This window comes from Ascidiella aspersa, chromosome 8, assembly GCF_963924565.1.
Source record: "Ascidiella aspersa chromosome 8, kaAscAspe10.2, whole genome shotgun sequence".
Lineage (NCBI taxonomy): Eukaryota > Metazoa > Chordata > Ascidiacea > Phlebobranchia > Ascidiidae > Ascidiella > Ascidiella aspersa.
In genome coordinates, this window is record NC_139454.1 from 9,555,302 (window position 1) to 9,566,467 (window position 11,166).

An 11,166-nucleotide genomic window follows, 5' to 3' on the forward strand; every position below is an offset into this window, starting at 1 on the left:
GAGAAATACATTTCACCACAAAACAAGGCATTATATCAGTCCCTTAATTCGAAAAAAGTTGCTTCCATTTAGGTCAATGTCGTCATTTACGAGTAAGGACGATCGAGGAGATATTTTATTACTTTATACATTCAGTTTGTCATGGTTAGACTGGCTGTTTTGCTGGCTGTACTGCAACTTTTTATATTATATATATTGGCTATTTTTTCGGTTTTACGTTTGACAAATAGTACACAGCAGTGACCCCCTTACCCAGACATCTTCTTGCGACCACCTTGGGAATCGTGACCCATAGATTAGAACTACTGAAGAACTAAGTTAGGAGATGAACCGAATAATCACGGGTTTTTCACGGCAGAATTTATTTCACTGCTAGACGGTCAAAACTTGGATGACATTTAGATGCCAGCGTTGGTCTGGATCCATTCGTAGATCGCCGAGTTCTTGGACCAAGCTGAAGGGTAGTTGGTGGCGCAACCACTCACACCCCAGGAAGTGTTTCCGACCAAGACCCAGGTACCAGCATCGTTGACAGCCAATGGGCCGCCGGAATCTCCCTGTTAAAACAAACATGTTATCATTCGGCCCAAGCAAGTCATTAAAATTCCGTGACTTTTTAATCACATTTTATGTTGAAATCAGTTTCACTCTGATTCTTGCATATCGAGGAAAAACTGTTTGGACCCTTGAGTCACATTTCGAGTTAAATTATTTAGCACTTTAAAACCGCATTTCCTCAAACCAAGTCGGGCCAAAAAATATATCTTCGGTCTTCTTTAAACCTATATTTTAAACTTTAAGTTGTTGAAAAATGGATGTGTGATACGTAAAATAATGTCGTCAAAGTTTTTTTGAAATATATAACACAGCATCAAAAATATGAAGTTTTTGTTCACATATTGTTTAAATAAGCTTTATTGGTGGTTTATTGTCAACACTTTATCATGATATTTTGCTCAAACTTTCTTCACAACTAGAAAACATTCAACACTTGACCTATAACACTCGCCAAATTCGTGCGGCTTGCTTTGTTAATTATGCGCAACATCAGTGTAGTCCACGGATTCTTAAACTGGGTTTCATGTACCCCTTGGGGTCCGCAAATTAATTTTAGGTGGTTCAAAAAAAAGGCCAGTGTATATTTGAAAAGTAATAAATTTTTAAAGAAAAGAATTGAATTGAAAATAAAACCTTTTAGCAATGAATGTATTCAGACTCTATAAGAATATCAAAGCCTTTCAACATGTTGAAAATGAATAAAGAGTTATTCGAAACGTCCAAAATGATACCTACTTCTGTATGGGCTTTGATATTCTTATTACGTCTTACTACAACCTCCAACCATTATGCTCCAAAATATTCAGACTCCATTTTACTTAAATCATTAGCATATTTTCGAAGTTCTATTTGATTATGAGGTCAATTTATGACGTCATTTTCGATTTTTTTTTGCCTACAATCGAAGCAGAAAAAATGTTTAGGGCCTGCGATAGAAAAAGTTTAAGACACCCCCGTGTAGTCAGTCAAGCTACTTACGTTGCATGCGCTGTTGGTGTCATCATTGGCGCACTGCATACGATCGGTGACCTGAGATCCCCAAGTGGCTCTGCACTGGATGTTCGAAATGAGATAGGTGTAAGCGTGCTGGAGGGTATCGGGGATGGGGCCGTTGCCATAAATCCTTCCCCAACCAGACATGAGGGCTTCGGTTCCAGCGGGGTATTCTTTGTTGGCAACAGCAATGGGAGTAACCTGAAAAAAGAGATTCACAGAAATGTATAACGACAAGGTTTTTCTTTCGGTGTAAATATAATTTTTTATACAGATCGGGAGTTGAATACACAGCACAAAAATAATACTATTAAATTTTGATTCTTTATAAAAAAACTATTTGTATCAACAGATGTCTTGTAAGAAATTTTACGGAAATTGAACGCACAGTATTTTTCAACGTATATCGGATAATGTTATACCGTTTCAAATTGACTTTCACCACGCTTTTCGGATCACAGCGTGGACATTTTCACGCTATAAACCTTATGCTATTGCTGCTGGTGGAAAATTTCACGCTTAGGAGTTTTATTTCCACCTTTTTTACATGATGTGGAATTTAACACCATTTTGTTTTACAAATTTTCACCCCAAGGTGGATTATTACAACTCCAAAATTTACAATGCAGGGGCGGATTCAGGGGGGCATGATGACATCAAAGTGTATTTTGGTCTATTTCAAACCTTCAAATATAAAGTGCAATGACAATCACTTACATCGTCACCAAGCGTAGCCGGAGCAATGGTGATGATGGCGTAATCGTAGTCGATGGTAAAGCGGCTGTAATCTGGATGGCAGAGGAAATCTCTGGTGAAGATGGTCTGTCCGGGGTTTTTGTACTCGGTTGTTCCCAAGATCACATTGAGAGACCTGTACGCAAACGAGATAAGTCGTTAAATCACGTTGTTGACACAAACGACAAAATGCTGGGTGGCTTTGGACAGTCTTAAACAGCCAAAACCGGCGATTTCCCTGCTAACAAGGATGATAATTGTTCAAACCTCGGTTTTTTAGGTTTTATTTATTTTGTTAGCGTGAACCAAGCCTCAATTGGCAAACCTTTAAACGGTCTATGTTACCCCTTCTATTCTGTTTGTCTATATTGTTTATCTGTCCTACACGGCTGCTAATAGGTTTACAAAGCGAGGCACTTTGACCAGAAAACATGGACTTTCGAGCCTTTCTTTCGCCAAAAATATATTACGTTTGTTTGCAGTGGCAGGCAGTCATGACTTTGGTGGCGCTGATGAGGGATCCGCCGCAGAAGTGGCTTCCGCTGACCTGAAGCGACGCTTGCCAAGGGACGAATGACGTCGAGGTGACGTCTTGTCCGCCGACGATGCGGTTGTCGGAGAGGGCGGGGACTAAAAAGAGAAATGGTGCGTCGCTGGTGGGTTTATAAACAGAAAACAGAAACAAAAATATAGCCTCATAACCCAGATACAAATACTAAATAGCCCCGTTAACAACAAACAACACTGTGACTCACTGACGAACATGTTACCTATAAACAACCAGAAGACCCACAAAGATCTCCAGGCCCACAAAGAATCCCATGAACTACAGATAATTATAACCCACAAACAACCCCCAGGACCCACGAACATTCCCATGACCTACAAACAGCCACGACTCACGAGCAACCAGCTTACCCATAAACAGGCCCATAATCCACAAACAACCCGATAATCAACTGACAACCCTATGACACACAAACCCCTGCCCCGGAAATTACCCAAAGACAAAGAAACGGCACGAGTTATATACAAGACAACGGCACAAATTGCTGCTTAAAAAAAATAAAAAAATAAGATAACACTATGACGGGTTAAATAAACGTTACTATCCTGACAACAGCAGTTCAAATAGTTCAACATTAAAAAAAAGGAAAAAAATACCGACTTACCTGCCGCGGCGAGAAGGAGAATTGCGATTGAGATCATTTTCAACTTGGTTTCAATTCAGCTCTGTGAGAGAAACAGATTGGTCTTTGGTGGGCCATGAGTGCGCTTATATACACTCCTTTCAGGCAGGTGCAATCTTCTCACAGCCCAACAGATCGACAAAGTTTTAATTTGCTGCGTCCACTTCGAACTAACGGCTGGTGTTTGTAACTTGGTTCCCAAGGTTTGCTGACTGTGCACGTTTTCGACAACGCCTACTTTTGCCTATACCCAGTGTTTCTTGATCCATTGGCCGCGACCCGAAATTGGATCGCCGTTTGATTTGGTATAGGGTCGCCAAATATAGTCGTTTACATTTTTTTCAATTAAATTTAAATGTATTAATTGAAATTTCTTATGTTTGGTTCGCTCATAGAGACTTCGGTGAAAAGATTAAGGTCGCCAAGTTTTGTTACTAAAGGGATGCACAACCCACACCATTCTATACCGTCACCGTACAGAGATTTGCATGCTCCGAGGGGGTCATATGCCAGTGTTATAAAGTTGGGTATGTCGAACTTGTCAGGTTTCTCTGTATAGGCAAGGCTGGGATCGTATCTTGGGTATTTCACTGCCACTGAAAATTGTTTAACGATTGAACACGCCTGATGAAGTTTACTGGAAAGGGCAGAGTTGCCGCCACACTTACATAGGATATTACGTGGAATCTGAAAACACATTCAGAAATCGTACAGTTTACTATACTTAATAATTAAATGGTCAGCATGTTTACTTTACGGTACAAATCGCGAATAAAACATTTACTACAAAGGCGAAAGAGGTTTAAGATGACAGAAATATGCGGAAAATAATTTTATTTAATTTTAGAAAAACTGCGCGCTTTTGGAGCTGCAAAGATATGCGTACATTAAACTTTGGCAATCAAACTGCTGCAATGTCCAGTAGCACTTGCCGACGTTGCAGAAACGCCAGCAGGTGCGATCGTTATGTTATGTGGGAATGTGGCCTGCGGTTGTCTGTTTCTTAGATAAACTACCATTGTCCGTTGCTTTATCGGCGCTCGTGTTTAAACTGTTATCGCGTCCGAAGCAAAAATAGCTTTTAATATCCACAAACGCTAACCGGCCTTTTACATGTGTGGATGACATAGATACGTAAGTCTGCTATATTATGTAAACTTCATTAACACTGTTGATATCCAGCAATGTCAAAAATAGACTACAAGCTATATAGAACGAGCGTATCCAGCCAATCAGAGACCAAGAAGCACATTTTCTACTCGGTTAACCACAAAAAACAAAAACATTTTCGACAGAAAGGCATATCAATTTATTCTTCTTTACTTAACTTTACAGCAACGCGAGCCGCTTTTTGAAGTGCCTAGAGATTCGCATAATAATGACTGATTTTTATAATATGAAAACAAAAAAAGTTTGTCACAATAAAATTATTAATAATAAACGATACATAACTGAATGAACAAGCATAAAATTAAAAAATGACGTAGGCCTACACTTTTCTATCTATATTTTGGATATTACTCTTTTAAGTAGGAGAGCCATCAAAACACTTAAAAATGCCGCAGTTTGCCTACGTCTGTTATGGATAAATCATATGCTGTCGGTATACCACGCATAATATATAGCCTACTAACAATAAGTACTTATTTGTTTTATCCGACGTTTGGACTGCCTATCCAGCCTTCATCAGGGAATGTAACAACACCACGCCCAAACCAACGCATAATGTTTCTGGAGAGGTATCCGAAACGTCGGGTTAAACAACTAAGTACCGCATGAACCTCTTTTCAAGTCTGGTATAGATGTTTCTCGAACAATTTTGCTTATAGGCTACATTTAACCTATATTTTTTATCACACCAAGGAAATATGACTTGGGTTGAAATAAAAGGTTTTAATTAGCATTTTTCATTTAAAATTAAGTTATTCATCTCAATTGTTTAAGGGAAGCACTTTGCTTGCAATATGTTGGGTTTTTGTTATTTTTAGTTTAGGGCATTGCTCATAATCGAACTGATTTATCAATTCTAATCGTTTAACGTTTGATTTTTATGACAAGGACTTGACTGGAAATTGACTTGCTCAAATAATAACTGGGCTCAAAATGACTTGAATCGGACTTAAGTCTTTTCAGAAAAGACGTGACTGGAACTTAAGTCATTTCAAAATGACTTGTTTAAGACTTGTACTTGTGGCCATTCTGTTTACCGTTCTGTACATTTGTTTGAAGGGGCATGGTAAAAACCTGGCGACATAAAATAGATCTGGTGCTCATATATATAACGCAAAATAAGCATAAATATATTTAAGGGTTTGGCGACAGAAACCTTCACTCCTTAGTTAATAGCAAACTGCCATGAGACGCGCGGGGTTTTTATAGTTAGGTAGGTTTTTCAATGCGGGTAAAGATATTTTGTAGAGTTTCAAGCATATATAGCCCGAAAGTAATTTGCATTCAAATTTAGTTAAAATAGACACAATTTAAACGCACGATAATAGACAACATACCAAAAACCGAAATACAACCTAAACGTAACAGTCGCATGGTTAAAAAGTCTCATGTGGCTCTCAATCCGCGCTTTGCCCCTGCATATATACGCTACTATAGTAAAACAAAATTACGCGATAAACAAAAGGTGTTAAAGTAATGTCAAATGAGTGAAAAAACTTTTTTCCATTACTTTATTCCGCTATTTTAGTTTTTGTTGAGTTGTTTCGACACAATAAGGATTCATTAATCGCAAAATTTATGCAACGCTTAGAACAAAATGTTATATGCTTTTGGCATCTTAAACGTTGCATTGAATCTTAGAGTAAGCTGTTCATGTAATGTAAACAGTTTCGTAAGTGCGAGCGGAGAAGAATACGTCAGGCTTGTTACTGTTGGTGTTGCCGTTGTTTTTTTGCAAACCATACGACTTCGTCGAATTTCGGAGGACAAGGCAGATGGCGTGCGTGGCTTGGTTAGCATTGAAACTAACACGGGGGGAAGGGGGCATGACTCTAAGTCGGCTTTCTATCTCGAAACAGGCAGGAAATACAAGCCCGTTCTTCCACATTTAGAAACTTACGTGTAGAGTTAAAGAGAACAATCCTCAAACACGAAATATTGGCCGGATTAAGCCCAGGATGTTGTCCCAAAGGTTTCAACAGACATGCGGTTCATTTTCTTTGTATTTCATCAAACCTGCTTGCTACCGTTACAATACTACGACAATTTTCGTCGGAAAACGTAGCTTTATCGCATTGTCCTACTCCTGCGTCTCAATTAATACTAAATAGGTTGCTCAAAGTTTTCTTACCCATTTTAAACAACTATATTCCATCGAAGGTTATCAGTCGGACTTACAAAACTTCAAAGACAGAAGGCCTGTATAGTCAACTGATTTCGAACCATTTTGTTGTGATTAAGTGCATCAATGACAAGGTTAGTAAGAAATAAACAGTTCAACATATGTCTATGCATTTAGGTTAAAGTAATGTTCGGCAAACTGTGGGCCGCGATTCAAAGTGGGCCTTTTAGCTATGTTCATTGGGTTGCGAGCTTTTTTAATATTTCAGTGTGGTTGTTGGCAGTGTGTTAGCCGTATAACTGCGCACATTCATGTACAGTAAGTTAGTGTGGCTAAGAGTTTTATATTTGCTTATTGTTATATCACAAGGCGACCACCAGGCCATCTCCCCCTAAACTATAAATTAGCCATGGAAAATTCTAAAAAATGCAATTTTTTAGGGCTTCGTGCGAACTTTTATCCGTTTTTCGTAAATGCAAACCCAAAGTGCATATTCATGGCATCTTGCACCGTGTAACTCACAAACTTAACAGTCCAATTTCAGTTAAATTATAGTATAAACGCCGTTATTTCGAGTTTTTTTCTGGTTTTGGCCCGCGACTAGAAAAAGGTTGCCGACCCCTGCTTTAAATTATTAAAATATTTATTGTTTATTTAAGTGTGAATACTAGGTCATTCTCGCGTTGTTTAATTATACCAAATCGAGTTATTTTAAGGGCTAAAGAGACTGAAAAGTTGCAAACAACTGTTATAGGGTCTCGGAAAGGAGTGGGTAATTCTTTTTTACGGGGGTTCACATGAGAAACGGAAATATTGTTTCGAAATATTTAAAACGCTAAGTATAAACAGTATAACGGAACACAGAGAACAGATCTACTTTTGAAAAATTTAATTCCGCTGGGTGTGTCCTATAAGTCCGTTCGTAAGTTATAGCTAGGTACGCGCCTACATTCATATAACAGTCCACATATCAACTTCCGCTATTTGCTCCCTTTCAAACTGTTATTTTATTTTTCTTAGATGACCAAGTTGATGCGCTTTCTCTTGATTTTGATTCTGGTCGCCTACTTCACTGAAGCGTGTGAATGTGGTAAGTCGATCAACCGTTTCTAAGTTATTGACTTTAAATCGATAATAATAAATGTTTCCCAAAAGTCTGATTTACCTTTTTCCTTTTAACTTGTCATGCTCCATATACTTTCCTACCAGTTGGTCGGCAAGATTAATCAGTTTTTCGTTTTAACAGGCAAGTGTCTTTCACAGAAATAAAATCAAACGTTTTTTGCAGAAAACAAGCGTAGCTATGGAGAAAAGAAGCCCAGGAAAGACTGGGAGAGTCATCTCATCGAATCAGGATGGCTGCCGACGTTCGTTGTTCGACTGATTAAAGAACAGCGTAAAAATCACCCGGAAAACAATCAGCAACCATCCACGGAGCCGCCACACACGTCATTGCCCCCTAAGCCTATGACATTGTCACCCAAGGAGTCGTCACCCAAGCCATTATCACCAAAGAAGTCGTCACCCAAGCCACTGGCACCAAAGCAGTCGTCAACGGTGACATTGCCACCCAAGGAATCGTCACCGGTGACATTGCCACCAAAGAAATCGTCACCCAAGCCACTGGCAACTAAGCAGTCTCCGCCGGTGACATTGCCACCCAAGGAGTCGCCACCGGTGACATTGCCACCCAAGGAGTCGTCACCGGTGACATTGCCACCAAAGAAGTCGTCACCCAAGCCACTGGCACCAAAGCAGTCGTCAATGGTGACATTGCCACCCAAGGAGTCGTCACCGGTGTCATTGCCACCAAAGAAGTCGTCACACAAGCCACTGGCAACTAAGCAGTCTCCGCCTGTGACATTGCCACCCAAGGAGTCGCCACCGGTGACATTGCCACCCAAGGAGTCGTCACCGGTGACATTGCCACCAAAGAAGTCGTCACCCAAGCCACTGGCACCTAAGCAGTCTCCACCGGTGACATCGCCAGCCAAGGAGTCGCCACCGGTGACATTGCCACCCAAGGAGTCGTCACCGGTGACATTGCCACCAAAGAAGTCGTCACCCAAGCCACTGGCACCTAAGCAGTCTCAACCGGTGACATCGCCAGCCAAGGAGTCGCCACCGGTGACATTGCCACCCAAGGAGTCGTCACCGGTGACATTGCCACCAAAGAAGTCGTCACCCAAGCCACTGGCACCTAAGCAGTCTCCACCGGTGACATTGCCACCAAAGAAGTCGTCACCGGTGACATTGCCACCCAAGGAGTCGTCACCAGTGACATTGGCACCCAAGGAGTCGTCACCGGTGACATTGCCACCAAAGAAGTCGTCACCCAAGCCACTGGCACCTAAGCAGTCTCCACCGGTGACATCGCCACCAAAGAAGTCGTCACCGGTGACATTGCCACCCAAGGAGTCGTCACCAGTGACATTGGCACCCAAGGAGTCGTCGCCCAAGCCACTGGCACCAAAGCAGTTGCCACCGGTGACATTGCCACCCAAGGAGTCGTCACCGGTGACATTGCCTCCCAAGAAGTCGTCACCTAAGCCACTGGCACCTAAGCAGTCGCCGCCGGTGACATTGGCACCCAAGGAGTCGTCACCCAAACCACTGGCACCAAAGCAGTTGCAACCGGTGACATTGCCACCAAAGGAGTCGTCACCCAAGCCATTAACACCAAAGAAGTCGTCACCCACGCCACTGGCACCTAAGCAGTCGCCACCGGTGACATTGCCACCCAAGGAGTCGTCACCGGTGACACTGCCTCCCAAGAAGTCGTCACCTAAGCCACTGGCAACTAAGCAGTCTCCGACTGTGACATTGCGACCAAAGGAGTTGTCACCGGTGACATTGCCTCCCAAGAAGTCGTCACCCAAGCCACTGGCACCTAAGCAGTCTCCGCCGGTGACATTGCCACCCAAGGAGTCGTCACCCAAAACACTTGCACCAAACCAGTTGCCACCGGTTACATTGCCACCAAAGGAGTCGTCACCGGTGACATTGCCACCCAAGAAGTCGTCACCCAAGCCACTGGCACCTAAGCAGTCTCCGCCGGTGACATTGCCACCCAAGGAGTCGTCACTCAAGCCACTGGCACCTAAGCAGTCTCCGCCGGTGACATTGCCATCCAAGGAGTCGTCACCGGTGTCATTGCCACCCAAGAAGTCGTCACCCAAGCCACTGGCACCTAAGCAGTCTTTGTCGGCGACATTGCCACCTAAAAAGTCGTCACCCAAGCCACTGCCGGTGACATTGCCACCGAAGGAGACGCCACACACGCCATTGTCAAGCAAGAAAGCGCCACCCTCGTCATTGCCACCCCAAAAGTCGGCATATAAGCAGGCCACTCTATAAATACATAAACCTATCAGTCGCCACAGTTACCACATAAAGGTGTTAGGCTTGGACACTAAAAGTAGAAGCCAAAAGAAATCTCGTTATTAGAGGAACCTCAATCATTTGAATTGTAATGATGTTTTGATCCAACAAAAAATGTTGATGTATATACAATATGTGTAGGCCTACTTGCACCGTCCGAATGTGACAGTAATTCGCGATTGAATTGGTTACAGATATCTTTTTGTATCATTTGTTTGTTAAACCACATTGTAAAGCTTCATAATGTTATAAACAAGTCATTTTTTGGCATGTTTTTTGAGTCCCAGTAAGAATGATAGTAATATTTTACCAATAAAGTTGTCACTTTCAAAGGGATTCGGAAATTGTTTATTGTTTAAACTTAGATTCTAGAATTCACATGTTTCTTTGATTTTTTTTAATTTTGCCACCTAATTCTTTTTCAGTAACGCTAAAGTGAAATTTGCAAACAAGCGACTGCAAACTTTTTAGAGATTGGACATTTTCAAATATTTAAATTAATATCGTGTTTACTTTATACTGAGGTCGTCATGCTGTCAACTTACAAAAACGCAGTGGATTTAGGTTTGTAGTCGGAAAAATGTATGCTTGACACAATCTTAACCTTTTGTTTTATATTCAGAATTTAGTTTTTCTTTTTATTTGCATACTTCACTTTGTATATAATGAACTTATATGATACACAAAATATTATGTTTATATACTCAGAAAGTTTATATCCCAATTATTTGTTAAGTTTCACTTTTTTAAATTGCGCGTTTGACATAAAACATTATGTTACATAAACGGAAGTTTTTTTTAATATTTTTTTCTAAAAGGTTATTCCTATAATGCGTGTTCGTTTTACGTTAAACATACTGCATGTTGTTATATTTGGAACGCAAAAAGAATAAATAGCCCAACCTTTTGAATTGAACAGGGTACAGCAGGTAATGGTGCAATGGTCGTTTCTTGTCTTGCCCTGTGTAGCTCAGTTCGTAGAGCGACGGTCCCAGTTTGGCTGTATGTTGTACATTC

At 41.1% G+C, this 11,166-nt stretch overlaps 2 protein-coding genes across 2 annotated transcripts; one reads left to right on the forward strand and one right to left on the reverse strand.

The window, feature by feature from the left end:
• Positions 1-398: 398 nt before the first annotated feature.
• Positions 399-6,781, reverse strand: LOC146135994 (chymotrypsinogen B-like). The gene is made up of 6 exons (XM_083396120.1): positions 6,778-6,781; positions 3,934-4,072; positions 2,757-2,939; positions 2,269-2,422; positions 1,537-1,752; positions 399-557 (listed from the first exon to the last, which is right to left on the reverse strand). Exons 1-6 carry the CDS (start codon positions 6,779-6,781, stop codon positions 399-401), a joined length of 855 nt encoding a protein of 284 aa, XP_083252246.1.
• A 34-nt stretch (positions 6,782-6,815) lies between these two features.
• Positions 6,816-10,125, forward strand: LOC146135995 (uncharacterized). Its single transcript, XM_083396121.1, has 3 exons — positions 6,816-6,902; positions 7,789-7,858; positions 8,057-10,125. Exons 2-3 carry the CDS (start codon positions 7,789-7,791, stop codon positions 10,123-10,125), a joined length of 2,139 nt encoding a protein of 712 aa, XP_083252247.1. The 5' UTR covers positions 6,816-6,902.
• Positions 10,126-11,166: the final 1,041 nt, after the last annotated feature.

Coding starts and splice junctions, on each gene's coding strand:
- LOC146135994 (XM_083396120.1), bottom strand. Junction 2,423..2,756: donor GCCTGCCACTGCAAACAAAC/GTAATATATTTT, acceptor GTTTGCGTACAG/GTCTCTCAATGTGATCTTGG. Junction 1,753..2,268: donor CGGCTACGCTTGGTGACGAT/GTAAGTGATTGT, acceptor CTCTTTTTTCAG/GTTACTCCCATTGCTGTTGC.
- LOC146135995 (XM_083396121.1), top strand. CDS start 7,789: ATGACCAAGTTGATGCGCTTTCTCTTGATTTTGATTCTGGTCGCCTAC. Junction 7,859..8,056: donor CACTGAAGCGTGTGAATGTG/GTAAGTCGATCA, acceptor CGTTTTTTGCAG/AAAACAAGCGTAGCTATGGA.